At 33.3% G+C, this 17955-nt stretch overlaps 1 protein-coding gene across 1 annotated transcript in view; it reads left to right on the forward strand.

Annotated features, from left to right (window-relative positions):
• Positions 1-17955, forward strand: part of LOC126744387 (protein PALS1) — a 463284-nt gene that overhangs the window by 234938 nt on the left and 210391 nt on the right. Inside the window, exon 8 of the mRNA XM_050451770.1 lies at positions 13117-13311. Coding sequence (XP_050307727.1) covers positions 13117-13311 — 195 coding nt within the window. The remainder of the gene's footprint in view (positions 1-13116; positions 13312-17955) is intronic.

Consider the following 17955-nt stretch of genomic DNA (forward strand, 5'->3'; position numbering starts at 1 on the left):
GGCAAAATTTGACACCATGATGGAATCATTTAAGCAAATGCAAACGGAATTTAAACGCTTACGCAGTCGCGGTCGGTCACGGTCTGGGTCCAATCAGGGTCGCAGGGGTAATTCTGCAAAATCCGAGTTATGTTATGCGCATCAGAAATACCCGAATAACGCTCTTTCGTGCAAAGAGTGGTATAAAATGTTCGCGGAATTTTCGGCTAAGCCAAAAAACTAAGTTCTACACCTTCCTGTTTGGAGGCGGCAGGTAAAGGTGTGATTGGACCTTCTCGACGTCTTCATATCCGTGACAGGACCACAGGTCAAATTTATCTTGTCGATACCGGTGCGGACATTTCGCTAGTGCCAGTCGATCCTAGGTTTTGCGACAGACCGGCTCGGCTAAAACTTTATGCCGCTAATAATAGCTTCATAAATACTTATGGTGAGGCGCTTCGTACTTTGAATTTGGGGCTGCGGCGTGACATATCCTGGAACTTTTGTATCGCGGAGGTTCCATATGCTATTATTGGCGCCGATTTACTTTTTCAGTATAATTTGGCGGTTGATCTACGCAGGAAATCTTTACTGGACACTTCAACTGAGCTATGCTCTAAAGGAATTCTCAAAGAGGCTCCTGTACACTCCATACATTGTGTGCTGATAGATAGTGAGTGCAAAAAGGTTCTTTCAGAATTCCCAGAAATTACAGGCAGCTCCTGCAATATTCCTCCAAAAATTCCTAGAGTTTTCCATCATATAGTTACCTCAGGACCTCCCTTGTCAGCTCGAGCTCGTCGGCTACCGCCTGATAAGCTTAAGTATGCAAAAATGGAGTTCCAGCATTGGATAAATACTGGTAGGTGTAGACCCTCTTCTAGCTCTTGGGCAAGTCCCATTCATATGGTCAAAAAGGGTGACACCGAGTGGCGGGTGTGTGGTGACTAAAGACCATTGAATGCTGTCACCAAACCGGATAAATATCTCATTCCCCATTTATATGACTGCTCCAGTGAATTACATGGTAAAAAAATCTTCAGCAAGCTTGATCTTATTCGTGCTTATCAGCAGATTCCAGTTCATCCTGAGGACATCGAAAAGACTGCTGTAATAACTCCCTTCGGTTTGTTCGAATTCATGTTCATGACTTTCGGCTTGCGTAATGCTAGCCAGACCTTTCAGAGATATCTCAACCAAGCCTTGAACAATCTTGATTTTACCTTTGCTTATCAGGACGATATTTTGGTATTCTCCAAAACCATTAAAGACCATCACACTCATTTACGAGTAGTCTTCGAAAGACTTAGAGAATTTGGTCTCCGCTTAAATCCCGCCAAATGTGTTCTTGTCGTTAATGAAATTGATTTTCTGGGTTATCGCATTAACCATCGTGGTATATCTCCTATTCCTACTAAGGTTGAAGTCATTTTAAGTTTCCCCAAGCCTTCTACGGTCTCTCAGCTTCGCCGCTTCTTAGGCATGGTAAATTTTTACCATCGCAATATTCCTACCGCGGCCTCCTCTCAAGCTCCTTTAAATGCATATTTCAAGGACTCGCATAAAAATGATCAAAGTCCTATCATCTGGACGGATCAGTCTGAACGAGCTTTTGAAAAAGTTAAACAGGAGCTGGCTAGTGCAGTCTTACTAGTCCATCCCCGCGCTGGTGCGGAACTCCGTGTGGTATCCGACGCCTCTGACATTGCGATTGGTGCTTCCCTCGAACAACTGTCTGAACCGATTGATGGAACGAAGCAGTCTTGGGAGCCTTTGGCATTCTATTCTCAAAAATTGTCCCCTCGGCAGACTCGATACAGTCCTTACGATAGGGAATTGCTAGCCATTTACGAGGCAATTAAATACTTTGAGCATTATCTTGAAGGTCAGGAGTTCAAGGTTGTGACCGACCATAAGCCCTTGATCTACGCTTTTCTTCAGCGTCCAGACAAAGCTTCTCCCCGGCAATCTCGCCAACTTTCATACATTTCCCAATTTACTACGTGCATTGAATACATTAAAGGTTCAGATAATGTGGTGGCTGACTGTTGTGGTGGCTGACACGTATTGAGTCTCTTTCTCTACCCATAGACATCTCTCCAAAACAAATTTCTGATTTGCAAAGCAAAGATGAAGAACTGGCAGAGCTTATTAAGACCCCCATAAAGACTTCTGTTTTAAAACCTTCGACTTTGGTCCTGACAAGACATCTTTATATTGTGATGTCTCTGGCGACTCCATTCGCCCCTTTATCCCTTTGCCATTACGGCGCGTGATCTTTGATCGTATACATAACGCTGCCCATTGTGGAACCAAATCAACTGACAGGCAAATTCGCATGAAGTACATTTGGCCCGGTCTGCACCGTGATGTTGCATTATGGTGCAAAACCTGCTTAGATTGCCAGCATGCCAAGGTTTCTAGGCATGTCAAATTTATTCCTGAACATTTTGTAACCCCTGATGGTCGTTTCGACCACGTACATATCGATCTGGTGGGCCCTCTGCCTCCAAGCAACGGCTTCCATTATATTTTGACAATGATTGATCGGTTCTCCCGTTGGGTAGAGGCCATTCCAATCCCGGATAAATCTGCCCAAACTGTTTCGCGGGCCTTTTATGATACATGGGTCTCTCGTTATGGGTCTCCCAAAGTTATTACCTCTGACCAGGGTCTTGAGTTTGAAGCCACCTTATTTAAAGCCTTACTTAGCCTTATTGGCACTCAACATATCCATACGACTGCTTACCACCCCGCGGCAAACGGAATGATCGAGCGTTGGCATCGTTGCCTTAAAGCCGCTTTGAAGTGTCACAATGACAAGAATTGGACGCGGACCTTATCCACGGTTCTTTTAGGGTTGCGCTCTCATGTTCGTGCTGACACCGAGGCATCGCCTGCCGAATTCTTGTTTGGCACAACACTTCGCATGCCTGGCGAATTCTTTCTTGAAGGAGATTTTACTCCTGATCCTCGCACATTCATTGAGGAGTTTCGTGAGTTTATGCGACTTGTCAGGCCTGTTCCAGTCACACATAACCACAAGAGGCGCGCATTTGTTTTTAAAAATTTATATGAATGCTCCCATATTTTCTTACGCAATGTTGTTGCCAAGGCACTCGAACGAACTTATTCCGGACCTTACAAGGTTGTTAAAAGACCGTCCGATAGGGTGTTTGATATCGATATCAACGGGAAAACGAAAAGCGTCTCGGTTGAGCTACTTAAGCCGGCATATCTCATGTCTGAAGACTTGTTAGCTGATACACTTGATGGCGACCCTCCTTTAACCACCCCTTCGAGTCTAGCTGGAACCCAGGACTCGAATGGTGCTGGCAATTCGCCAGTCACCTCATCCAGTTTGGCTGGAACCCACGACTTGGACGGTCCTGGCGATTTGCCAGTACCAATGGTTAAAAAGGTTTTAAAAACTTACGCTCGTAAAAAGCAAGTGAGATTTTCAAATACATAATTTTATTAATCTTTGCATATTATATTATGTTTGTGACTTTGTTGAATTGTAACGTTCACACTAGGAGGGGAGTGTGTGGGGACTTGTATCGCCCTCTCACTCACTCCGAGAGTGGAGGGGAGGCTGTCAATTGTCAGGATGTATTCGATCCATTATGGCGGATTAGGTTGCACCTCAGTCGTGACAGAGACTGGTTGTAAAAGTCGTTGACTTTCACTTGTCTAAGCTATATAGCCGTTTACTTGTACGATTGGTACAATAAAGTATTGTTACCCGTTAACGAGTGTATTATTTTCGTGTTTAAGAGTATAGGATCTCTCGTCTGGTGACTACAAAACCTACAGTGGTATACAAATAGACCACTGCTCGCTAGTAGATATTATTATGCCTACATTTTAAGAAGCACCATACACCTCTATCTATTATTATTTTGTTGAAACATCAAGTGGTACTTATATGTACCAGAAACCTATAAAGGGTTATTACTTACACAATGCAAATATAATTATAGAGAAGTGGTGGTTGCATACAAACTGATCGAAATTCTTCTGACAAATCTGCTAGCGTCCTCTCGCTTGGCAACGGAAACTATTGTAACTAACTTGACAGTTTGACTTACCTAATTATACCAATCAAAATGGTAGAAAGGCGTGGCCGAACTAAGGCGGGAAAATTCAAATTTAATGTAATAAGAAATCTCATAATTTTATTATTTAATCGCGATATTCAAAGCAAACAGCTAATCAAAAAGGTTACCTTTTTGATTAGGTGTTAGCATCAGATATGGATCAGGATAAAATAAAATTCTTCAGCTTTATTTTACATATTATCTAAATGGGTTAATGTACTGCATTAATCAGTTAACAATAGTGTACACAATAACACCGCTGAATAAACTTCTGAATTCACTGCTGAATAAATTATCTTTGTTTAATATATACTTTTTTCTGTTCTAAAATCTTTCTATCTAAAAAAACAATATATCTATCAGCAATACAGAATAAACTCTTTGAAAATGAAAACAAGATATATATTTGTTGGTCTCTCATAATACTAACAACATAACTTAAAACTATAGTATTGAAAAAAAATTAATTAAAAGACAAATGCCTAAAAATAAATAAAAATGAACTAAAAAAACAAGTTATAACAAAAACATTCACTTTGATCCATTCTGGGTGCTCAACTCTCTTAGCCTCCATACCTATGTCTCGTCACAGTGAACACAGGAAATGGTATGATACGAGCATGGAATAAAATAAAATAATAGGCAGTGCAAACCTTTTAAATAAATTCGCTAAATGATTCATGTGACAAATAATGACAAAACAAATTTGTAAATAAATATGTATTGTAGAGTAAAGCCAGCAGTATCAGCGTTATTAAAATTTGTTGGAGAGGACTGATCAGAACAAATTCTATAGCTCAAAGTCTTAATAAAACTTATATTGCATATCTCTCTCTATGTTTTTCTTGTAATAGGGACTGAAGAAAATTGGAAAATCGTTCAGTCAAAAACAATCTTTTATTACTAAGTTTATCAGAACCATTTAAAATATACATACTCTTACGTGAAGGATATTTACAGGAAAATTGTTATCAATTTTTTCAATTGTGGAAAAGCAAATAAGAAGCCAGGCATTTTGTAATTTCAAGTTAAAAATTAAATATTCAAAAGGTGAAACATTGAAACCAAGTGAATTTGATTTCATTACAGACTAAAAATTGATAATACAAAAAAACAACGTAGTAATAAATAAAATCACATTTTCTTACCGGGCACCTGAAATTGTTGCAAATTAATTAAAACATTACTCCCTATATTGAAAAAGAACTTTTTAGGAAAAAAAGTTATTGATTTAAAAGAGCACCCTTAAAACAACCCCAACCCACATTTTGGGGTTGAGATGACCCACAAACAAATTCAAAGCTATATTTTCGCGAGTAAGCGCCTTACACGGTTGCCTTACGATATCTTAAGCGTTACGTACTTATCATAAGACGCCACTAAAAAGCACCCGATTCCGTTCGTTTGACGTCATTGACGTGAATGACAAGAATAACGACACGAATTTTTCCGCTTTTTTCGCGTTTGTTGGCTGGTTGTTTATATTCGTAAAAAAGCTCCAACTAATTTGATCGATTATTGCGATTATCGCGATTATACTGAACTTTCCTTTGTTTCTTTGTGAAATATTGACCATATTGTTGTTTATTGTGTTTTAAAATAATACCTGAAAAGTTAATTTTTAAACACTATATTACCATAGACAAGTACTATGTTACAGTGAGAGCTGGTAATTAGTGAATACTAATAATAAGTAATGTACTGTAGTTGGGTCGGGTTGAGCCTAGGATTTGTATATATGTATTTTATAAATTACAAATTCTTACATATTTTATTTGTCATTGAATCATTTTCAGCTTTCACGCTGAAACGTTACACATTCTCTGTTTGATCTGTTTCCTAAATTTCCATCGAAATTTGATTATGGACGAATCTAAGGGCTTTAAAGTTGATATTAATATAAATTATAGGTTGATGGATGTAATAATTGAGATTTGATTGATGAAGATTTGGTGGACGCAAAGATGTGGCAGAGAGTTTTGAAGTTGAAAAGAACAGATAACTACCAAGATAAAGTGATATGAAAAGCTCATAAAAGGCCGAAAAAATGGATATGGCAAATATGGTAACTGAAATTGGATTTGGACGGTTTCAGGTAAAAAATGCAAAAGAAGAATTTTATAATATTTGCCTAAATGAAGTCTGCGAGGCTGGTTGCAAAACATTGTTTTGTAAATTATGTAAGATCTGTTTGCATCGCTACACATGTGAGTGTTCACAATATTGCATTAAAACAACAATATGCAAACACATACATTTAATATGTTTATACGAGCAAAGGAAGGGAAGCGATTCTCTTTTAGGTGATGTCGCTGAACTCCTTGAGGAATGTTCTTCCAATAATATTGAAACTAGCCAATAGAAATTGAAACGTTTGTTAGTGATAAGACGACTGAAAATCAACAAGTAGCAGTACAACCATTGAACAAGCAATCAACAAGAGAAATTGAGAGCATATCAAACTTTTTAAGATCTTTAAATGATGAAATTTATGATAAGCAAGTTATCTTTTTATAAAATTATATAAGATTAATATATACCTGTAAATGTCTAGGTACATGAGACAACTGACATCAATAATGGAACAGGTAAATAAGACAAATTAATTCATTTGAATAAACGAAAAATGGACAAACAAGTTTATTTTCCATCAAAGAAGAAGAAAGAGTAGTAAATAAAAATAATAAATTTTATATTTTTTTTCTATTTATCAGTATTTTTTTTATATAATAGTAGGTATATTTTTATAGGTTTAAGTATATGTGTATTATAATTTTTTATGTAAGTTTTAGGCAAATATTTGTAAAAACAATCCCTTACTCATAAGTTTTTTGCAGTTTCTTCTTATGAGTAATAATCGAAACTGCGGATTGTAAATTAATATTTTAGCATAAAAAAATTAAGTTTCTTTTCAAATCAGTCTTATACATGTCTTTGCAGCATTTATAAAATAAAACTTTTAATATATGGTACGTTTATATAACTAATTAAATCCATTGTGTTTTCACTTTCCAAAATTACCTCTCTACCTAGGTATAAAAGTTATTTAAAAAAATACTTATAGGTACTTATTTCAAAAAGATTAATAACATTTATATATTTAAGATTAAAATTAAAGTACAATACTATATATAATATTTTATAAATTTTGTTTTTCATTTATTTATTTTTTCTAAATATACAATACCCTATTGTTTAAGTTGGGCTTTTCCTTTTAATATGTCCACATATAGAGATTTTTTTTAAATAATAGTTATTTGTATAACAAAAGGGAGCAAAGTGCATAATTTCCTTACGTGGATGAAGTTTGATCCAGCAAAAGCATCCACAGTGAGGAAATGACACTGCTCCTATAGTATTCATATAATTTTTTTTACTTCCATTCTTATTAATTAGCACAATTTAATGTAAAAAATTAATTTTATAAAAAATAATAAGCAAGATATAGTCAAATAAAAAATTCAATTAGACAGGGAAATAAAATTAAAAATTTTCTTATAAGGTATATATAGATATATAGATAATTTCTTACAAGAAAATAATAATTTCTTATAATTTTCTTGTTATTAGAAAAATAAATTTTTCAAATAACACTTTCTCAAAAATAAACTATAGTAATTTTAAATAATATCCAAAATCAAATAAATCCATGTCCGTCCAAAGAAATTTTTCAAAATATTTATTAAAAACAAATAATTCAATTTCGATTCCATTGGATCGTTCAACCAAACTGCATTTTTTTGATACTTACTTTAGGGTATTATGTATAAAATTAATAATTCAATTTTCTTGTTTGCATCCTTTATTTATATTTATTATTCCAGAAACGCTATTTTTTATTTTAATTAAATTATTATTCTATTAATTATTATTACATTAATTCTTATTGCCAGAAACCGCTGCTTCTAGCAACAAACATTGCTGTTTTGTTGGTTGCCCGCCAATCCCGCCTTTCTCATAATATTTAAATATCCGATTGGGACAGTCGAATGGTGACGGGAATCGGGTGCTTTTTAGTGGCGTCTCTTATCATATGGTTGCGCTCAAATGACGTCATGTCTAACAGCTGAGTCTAAATATTAGTAAATATTAGCTATATTTTTTATCGGTATTGCATTCGTTTTAAAGACTGATCTAAAGACATTTGCCCAAGAGAAAATAAAATAAACAAAATATCCATGCAACCTCACCTTTACGTTCTTCACTGCATTTTTTGTAAATCTATTCGCTCTTTTGATAATTTATTCTTTTCTGCATTTTTATTTAGTTTGAATGTCTTAACTGTCTCATATATAGTTCAGTTCAGAGATCTATTAGAATCTTTGATGTGCCGCGAATAGTCCGTGTGCCGGTGTTGCTTGTATTGTCACATGACATGCATGTTGAAATCGCAAAATTCTATGTGGAAAGAGTCATAAAGTAATATTTTAAGCTATATTTAATCATTTGATTAAATAAATAAATGTTTTAATCATTTTTTTAAGAATTTATAAATTTGATTCGTAAAATTTGACTGCATGCGCCCACGTACTATTTTGTTAAACGCCTAACCTTAGTCACAGAGGGGCTGTGAAAAGTTGCACAGGTCCGGCCTTAAAATTTATTTGTATTTAAAACTTTATTATTCGGAATTTTTGGGTTTAGTTTTATTAAGTTAGAAATTCAGGATAGTTGATAGCAAGATAATATTTAATTTAAATATAAGATTGTACGTAACATGAGTTTAACCAAAAATTTTAATTTAATAAGCTTAGTTTTTAGCGCCATCAGTCCTTTATAACAAGTGATAAGAGAATACGTGATACAAATTACTTAGGCCCATTTATTCTGTGGATTAGGGCATTAAATATTTACTTTTTAACACAAAAGTGTAAAATGTTTTGGTTTGTCTTCAAATTTTATATATTTTCTTTTTTTGGGAATTGAGATTTATTTTTACTTGGTGGTGATTATTAATGGGGATTTTGGCTGCCATATTCAATGTCCTTTATTATTGTTTTTTTTAAATTAATACATATTATGATATATTATTATAACAATATACTCATGAAAACCCCCCATCTCTATATTTAGTACCAACTTCTTTTGATAAAAAGTAATTATGTAGTCAGAAAAGTGGAAGTATATTTTTTAAAATAAACTTTTACATCTAGCTGTCTAGCTGTTGCTTTGCGTTTAAAAGACACAAGTTTTACTTATAAAAAAAACACACTTTACATCCTGAATGTAATATTTAGTAATTTGTTTGCCTCGTATTTAGTTATTATGCATATTAGGAGAGATTAGATAAAAATTAACAAAAATAAATGCTTATACTAAAAACTAGAAATCTTATACAAAACACTACATTTTAAGTATACTGGATCCTAAAACTACAGTGAGAATACTAAATACTTTTATGAATTTAACCACTCTTTTGAATCTGGCCCAAAAAGTTAATACAATTTTCTAAATTCTGTTTTTTTGCTATTGTTCTTTAGCAGTTTACATCCTGAAAAAAACACACTTTACATCCTGAATGTAATATTTAGTAATTTGTTTGCCTCGTATTTAGTTATTATGCATATTAGGAGAGATTAGATAAAAATTAACAAAAATAAATGCTTATACTAAAAACTAGAAATCTTATACAAAACACTACATTTTAAGTATACTGGATCCTAAAACTACAGTGAGAATACTAAATACTTTTATAAATTTAACCACTCTTTTGAATCTGGCCCAAAAAGTTAATACAATTTTCTAAATTCTGTTTTTTGCTATTATTCTTTAGCAGTTTCTTTCTACCATTAAGGAAGGAAACAGTTTCTCTGTTGCCGCTATGGATTCCAACTTCATCTCGCGCATCAGCATATGGATACTAAAGCATTACATTATAATATATACTTTATTGTGTCGCTGAAGGACAAACAGGGGCAGTAAGCTGAAAAAAAACAAAACTTTAAACTTGTTTAATTAATAAAAATATGGTTTTCTTACTATGGCAAAAAAGGGCCTTTTTCCCAGAGAATGGAAATCTTACATCAATCATAAATGTATCATACCATGTTTCGGCTAAATAATATATGGATCTTTCTTCCTCCGAAAATTTTTAAATTTTCCTCAAATATTCTATACACCACCTGACAATTCCATTACAGCAGCTCTTTTGTTAACCATCTTAAGCCTAAATCCAAGTTATATCAGGTATCTCCGCAAGGTTGAGACTGAGAAATGTTTGTCCCTTGCCGATAAGGTGTTTCTATGGTCAGAACCTCATTGTTTTTGTATTTAGAATACACACCTTTCCTTAGCAATTTGGCAATATCCGTGTCAAGTCCCTTTGATTGTCCTGCATCTTTCCTTTTTATTCTGCCTTTAATCCTTTTTTTACAGGCATTTTGTACTATAGGGAACTCCTGTTAAAAAGTCCTCTGTTTTTTGCAAAGCACTACAATCATTTGTGAACTGAGGATCATTCCTTAGATTATTATAGATACTTAGAAAAATTTGTTTGGCGTCTCTACTTAAACAATTACATTTTAAAACTGCTTGATTTTCTCTGTAGCTTCTACTTCCCTTGCTTCTTTTTGCTTCCTCAACACTAGAAAATGAACTATCAGAACTATGTAAGATTAAATCACTGTCCAGATCACTCTTATTGTTTTTACAAATGTTATTGTCTTTCTTGTACACCCACGGTCTCCATAAGCCCGCACTAACACTTTCCTCTTCATTTGCCAAATTTTCCTAACTATTTTCCTAGGGTCGAAACATTTTAAGGTCTTTAGGTATAATACCAAAACAAATCCACAAACTCAAATAAAAAAACACACTTCCTCACAGTAAAAACTGCAAAAAATTTAGACGAATACAGGCCAAATTCTAAATTCTTTACTTTCATAAACGTGTAAAAAGCATAACCGGCAAGACACATCAAATAATAACCTCACATGACCCCCCTCCCAAAAATTAAAGGCACGAACTTAAAAATATACCTGGACTGCCAATTCAATGAAAAGTAAATGACCACTACTAGGGGCCGCCATTTTGCGTGATTGTGTCCTTTCGATGTTGGTCACTCAAACAAATCAGACAAATTTGTAGGGAAACAAAACAATTAAAGTTTTTGAGAGGTTATGTTTACAAAAATACAAAATAGAAAGTTACATATAGGTAAGAATTTAAGATAGTTGCATTAGATCTGTCATTTTTCTGGTACTTCTTTAAGAATTTCGTTAAAATTTATGAAAGAAAGTAATCCTCACCTAAAATGCGACAAAGTTTCAATCAACTTGGAATAGATGCGTGCACTTTAAAATATTTGTTTTATCATTCTGATAATCTTGAATCTTATAAATATAAATAATAATACCATGATATTCATTTAAATTTTTGCTTGTATTTACTTAACAAATTCAGTTAAAAACACTTATTTTCTTTCTATTTTTACTATTACAAATTTTACTTTCCTTCCATGTACAGTGTTTCCACATTAATAGGTACAACCATATATAAGAATCAAAATATAGATGATTTTATGAGGGTTTGTAATTATAAAGAGTTTATATAGAAAAAATATATTATTCTGTCAACAACTCAATATATTATTCTATTATAAACAACACAGACACAGACGGACAATTCACAATAATTCGGTTTTGAGAAACTGAACCAAATACCTTTAAATAAAGATGGTGATACATTATTTACGTATTAAATAAGGAGAAACATACATCGCCTGTTGCAGACGATATACCCAAGCGTCGTTTACAAATCGTCAAAAACTAGATAATCCGCTATACTCATTTAATATATTTTTTGTTGGCAATACTAAAAATTTTCACCAACATCAAAAGGACACAACCACTATAAAAATGGCGGCCACCATGCAGTGGTCATTTTTGGGTATGGTGATCTCTTTAAAAACACGTCGAAAGTAATACAAAAACAGCCCAAAAATTTATTTGGGTATGGCCCCGTAATTCTCAAAATCAGTGAGATAGAGAGAGATACACAATCACTTGCACAGCCTAAAGTAGGAATCGCCAGAACGCAGGTGTTTAATCTTTGTTTAATAGACTGGCTAAAAAGAGGTGACAAGTCTGTGAGTGCTGGAAGTGTTTAAAATATTTTGTAAGATGCTTGGATCAATTTTTCCGTGGTCAATTTTTTGATATTATTTTCTTGTGATATTATTTTCTTTCTAGAAATTGACATTTTCGAAAGAAAAATAAAAAATAGTATAAAACATGGGGTTTTATGTATATTTAAAATGATTTCATAGATAGACAATATAAAATTTTGCCATTTTAACATGTATATTATGCGACAATAAATATGACATAGGCGCACGGACTAGTTAGTGCGGCATCTGCGACACATCAAAGATTCTAATAGATCTCTGAACTGGACTTTACATTAATATTAAATAAATGAAAACTAATACTAAGAAATATAATGCTTCAAACTAAAACTTATTGTTTATTATTCTTTGTATATAGCTTCCCTTTGACTTTGACAGATCGAGTTTATCATATCGGTCTCGTGAGATCGCTAACAAAGGCTTAAAGCGCTTTATACGGTGACGTTATGACTTGATCGCTCGAATGAGATGTCTTAAAGACGCTAAGAGCCGCTTACTCGCTAAAATATGGCTCAAATGATATGACAAATGATGTTCCATCAGTCAATGTTAACAACGTAATTTCTGTCAGCTCCTGTCAATTTTGCCAAGCAAGATAGCCGACATACGATTCCGATTTTCACCATACAAGCTTCATACATGTGTTATTACTGTTATTCTGTAAAAATTAACAGCAAATACCTATCAGGCAACCAGATGTGGTCGCTTATCGACGGGAGGAAGAGATGTTGCCAATATATTGGACAAGAATCATATAGTTAAATATGATTATATTCATTTAACAAATTTGAGTAAATGATCCTGTTTCATTATTTTTTTTAATTAATTGCGAGGTTTGCATAAATCAGTAATATTTTAAGATTACTTATATTATTATTTAGAAAATGTTAATAAAATTCTTATTTTTAGAGAGGTATCCGAGCTGCAGTCAACAGCGGCTCTTACATACGCACCCATCAACGCAATCGCGACGCGTAGATCATCATCGCCTTATGCTAACGGACATACCGAGTTGCTCATCGGAGAAGACAATAAATTAAAAAACTTATCTTCAGTAGAAAGCAACAACAATAAATTAGGTGTTGATTTTGATAAACAGCAAAGGTAAGTTAGTGAGATAGAAAATACCCGGTTGGAATCTGTTAATATTCCGAAATATTTAAATACAATTCATTTTTATTTATGTTTTTTCTACTTTAGATCGAGAGATTGAAACAAACAATTTTGAACCATTAATTAGCAATGCAAAGACAGATTGTTATTAATTCATTGTAGATACAAAAAAACGAATATTTAAGGCAGTAGTATTGTTTGCATCAAGGTAAATAAGGCCCGGTTAATAAACTCCTACTACATCAAATATAAACAGTTCTAATTCAACTAAGTACAAACTATTTCAATGATAAACTTTAAATAATAATAATATTAAATTAATATTTAGAAGTTATTAAATCTCAACTGTTTTGCAATAGAGTACCGTAGCACATATTCTGTTTCTTGAAATTAAAAAAAAAATACGCGTATAATCTTATAACTTGCCTTGTAAATAACCTTTAGTAATTATTAATCCTTCTAATAGCAGACGGTAATAATCAAGGCTATATATTTTTAAATGGTTGGTTAGTAATATATACCCTTTCATAATAATTAAATAATGATTGTTCATACAATCCGAAATCGAATAATAAATCTATCATAAGTAGATGAAATATTTACGAAATTTACTATTAATTTACTAGAAACAACTAAACCAGTCATTGTAGATATAAAAAATAGAAAATATTTTGTAAACAATTTTTAATAAAACATAATTAAAAGTAAATAATAGCAACAGTATTAATGGTGGGAGGACCAGCGTCCAGACAATACTGGTCACCTTCAGTCACTTTTGCCTCCCCCATGTCAGAATTGGAGCACATCGAACCTTAAGCCACTTCTAAGTGCAGGTGCCACTTGAGTGACCTGTAATAACTCCATTTAGATCCGTTAGAATTCCTCTGTGTATTGTATTCTTATTGAAAGTGGTGAACTTAATAATAAAAAAATATAAAATATATAAAAGTTGAAAATGGTAGTTTTACGTACATTTAAAAGACTTTTCAGTGACTGGGAGATCCTTGATAATTTCTTTAGCAGTGTTTAACAAAAATTATTGAATGTCCGTCATTATTGGTATCGTTGAAAGAAGAGTTATTCTTTATTATATTCCACATTGTGATCTGTGGCCTATCAGAGTTTATTATATAATAATCAGAAGCTCTTTTCTTAGCACTATAAAGGTCTTGCTTACACACATTTTCATAGGTATTAACAGGCTGTTTAATGATTAAATTAGGATATTGCTTATTTAGTGCATCAAGGACATGGAGTCTCTCTCGTCATTGCCGGAACTCATTGTCATACCAGTCAACCCTTATAGCCTGCTTGACCATTGTCCACCATAGATTTTAAGGGAAAGCAGTGTTCTATTAGAGTCGATATCTTAGAACATTAAATACACTAGAATAAACATTGGCTGCTTTGGATTGACCGCAACATCTACACAGGGGGGAGAGGCGATATTTTGTTAATAAACATACTATACTATGTTGCCAGTGATTTACTCGATTTTAATAGAAGAAAATAAAGTGATATAATAAATTATTATAACTAGCAGAAACTGAGTTGCATTCTTTATTATAAAGCAAAAGAAAGAGTGAACCTCGTTTAATAACCAAAAGTATTTTGTACTATATATATTTAGACTTAACACTAATAATAATTAATATTTTTAATTTGGATTCTTTAAATCATTAAGTTTCCACACACAGCGGCAACGCTGTAGATTTTGCCTAGAAATATTCTCGCGATAAAGGTATTTGGCAACTGCGCCCGTTATTTACTTTTGGATGGTGCACCTTTCGTATAATATTAGTATTAAAAAGATGTTTTGAGTGGTTTCAGTGCGTTTTTTAAATTAATATTATGACTAAAAACTCCCTTTTTGTTGAAAAATGATAAAGGAGTCTGAAGTGGGTCACATGTATTGGAAAAAAGGAAATCCAAATCGTTCCTTTCACAGGCGAGTTAGGTGTCAATGGTGGTATCCTTCTGGTAGTTCTGGTAGGTTATAATATTGTAAGAGAAGGCATACTTGTGAAATATCTATTAAGTCAAAGTCATACATTTACATCGTACATTTAATTCTTGATTGCCATTATTCCATTTATTTTCATTGTAAAAATGTAATTTACCTTGTGATATATAATTGCTAATTTGGTTAACACATTAAGAAAAATAATTATTTAGGGCTTCTGGATTAGGGGAGACCGGGGACAATTGAAACAATTTCCAAATATTTATTTTTTTCTCTTAGAGTAAATCATATTTAGAGCTAAAAAATTTTTTACAAGGACATTTATTAATTCCTTGTATATTTTAAATCAGGTTATTTTACTTATTATTTAATGCCTGTAAGATATTAAAGGAAACATATAAGATATCAAAGAGACGGGGACAGTTTAAACACATACCAGGGATAGTTGAAACACTATTAAGAATAAACAAAATATTTATTTTAATACTGAAATAACATTCAATTTAGAAATACGAAGAAAAAAACATTGATACATATAATTTTTACATTTAAATAAAACCAAATTTTGTATTCAAAAGTTTTAAACAACATAATAATTATCCTAATGCTGAAATAAAGATAAATTAGCCAAGTAAAATATTTATTCTGACATGCAGTTATGACAGATATACAAATCTTCTTGACGAGTGCATTCTACATGTGACCATTGGTGGCAATCAATGCATTGCACCTATTTTTCCCCTGAACGGCTATTTCTATACGATTCCAAACATACTAGACAAAAACAGTGTTCATTGTCACTGCTGCTATCGTCCTGACTATTCTGATGACGAGTTTTTTTGGACACTGGTGTTTTTGATGTATTTTTTGGATCACCAATTTTTTTTTCACTTTCTTCTTTTTTTTTTTTGCTTCATGTTCTTGTTGAATAGCGTCTTTTTCTGATGTGTCCGTATAAATTTCTGTTGTAATGTGATCTGTGTAGGTCTAGGCCTGATGATGCTCCGATAGAAGCAAAACACGTGTAGCATTAAAAAAAAAAAAAAAATTGGTCTCTTAGAGAAAAAATGGATGATACGTTTTTATCCGTATAAATGGTGGATTTTCTACTTTTGCGTTTCCCTGTAGTTTTCCGAGGAAGAGCTTTTGGTAACGGCCTTATTAGCTCAGGTGAAAACACATCCAAAGAGAGGTTAGAGACTGACTGGACACTTGTAGATGCAACTGGAGGCGGGGTGCTTGGTGGCTCTAACGAAACAGTTCCGCTCGTTGACGCTCTTGGAGAGTTAGAATTTACTAACTTTGGAAAAGAATTTGAACCTACTGCCTGGACTTCTTGGCAGATATTTAACTGCAAATTTTCGGGAGCAGGTCTGTCAGTTACATATGATGGAGCAAAATCTAAAGACGTAAAAATATCTCGATTAAACGGCCATATATCAGTGCACTGGAATCCAGCAACAATATTAGATTGTGTTAAAACCATAGAGAGACTCTGTTTAACAATGCTGGGGATGTCATAAATTGTCATCGTTTTGCCTTGGTTGTTTCTCATCCAAGAATCGCAACAGCTTTTTTAAATGGACCATAAATCGATCGATCCAAAGGTTGTAGTTTATGTGAACAGTGTGGGGGAAATGAGAGGACAACAAAGCCGTTTTCTTTGCAAAAGTCCAAGCATGGTATGCTTACATGAGATTGATGGTTATCTATTAAAAGCAAAACTTTATTTTCAATTGAACTGTTGGTATGTTTTTGAAAGTGTCTTAAGTATATTAAGAATTCATCTTCTTGCATCCATCCACTAGCATTTCCTGCTCCAATGCACCCAGGTGGACCGTCACGAACGAAATGAACCTGTTATTGCCGGGGTACCACAAGGAAGCATATTGGGTCCTCTCCTTTATACAATTTATACTTGTAATTTTATTGACAGTCTTCAGTTTTGCAATTACCATCTTTACGCTAATGATACTCAGCTCTACTATTCTTTTAATATACGTGAAGTCGACATTGCTAACGAGAATATCAACCTTGACCTTCAGAGAGTTTGTCAAACCTCCGCTGATCATAATTTAAAAATGAATCCTGCCAAATCAAATTTTATTATTTTTGGTAATGAAGTGTCAAAAAAAGTAGCCCAGGAGCGCCTAAGTCTTAAAATTGACAATGTGAATATACCTTGTGTAAAACATGCCAAGAGTTTGGGATTGGAAATAGATAGTGATTTGCGGTTTCGGGAACATATAACTTCAAAATTGAAAAAAGCTTATTTAACTCTCCGTCTTATTTATTCTAGTCGTCATTTTTTACAAAAAGATATTAAATTATTGCTATGTGATTCGTTAGTGCTAAGCCATTTCAATCACTGTGATGTTATTTATGGGCCTTGTCTTGATAGTTTTGAATCTAGAAGGATTCAAAAAGTACAAAATTCATGTTTACGTTTAATTTATGGCGTCTGTAGACACGAACACATTTCACCGTTTTTACGTAAATCAAAATGGCTTAACATGTACAATCATAGAAACTACACATGAATACATTTTGCTTTAAAATTCTTAAAACAAAAAAACCAGGATATCTTTTTGAGAAACTTGAATTTAGAGTTGATGCTTGTAATCGACCTTTGCGTTTTAATGATAAAGGGTCCATACCTAGACATCGAAAAG

This window comes from Anthonomus grandis, chromosome 14 (genome assembly GCF_022605725.1).
Source record: "Anthonomus grandis grandis chromosome 14, icAntGran1.3, whole genome shotgun sequence".
Classification (NCBI taxonomy): domain Eukaryota; kingdom Metazoa; phylum Arthropoda; class Insecta; order Coleoptera; family Curculionidae; genus Anthonomus; species Anthonomus grandis.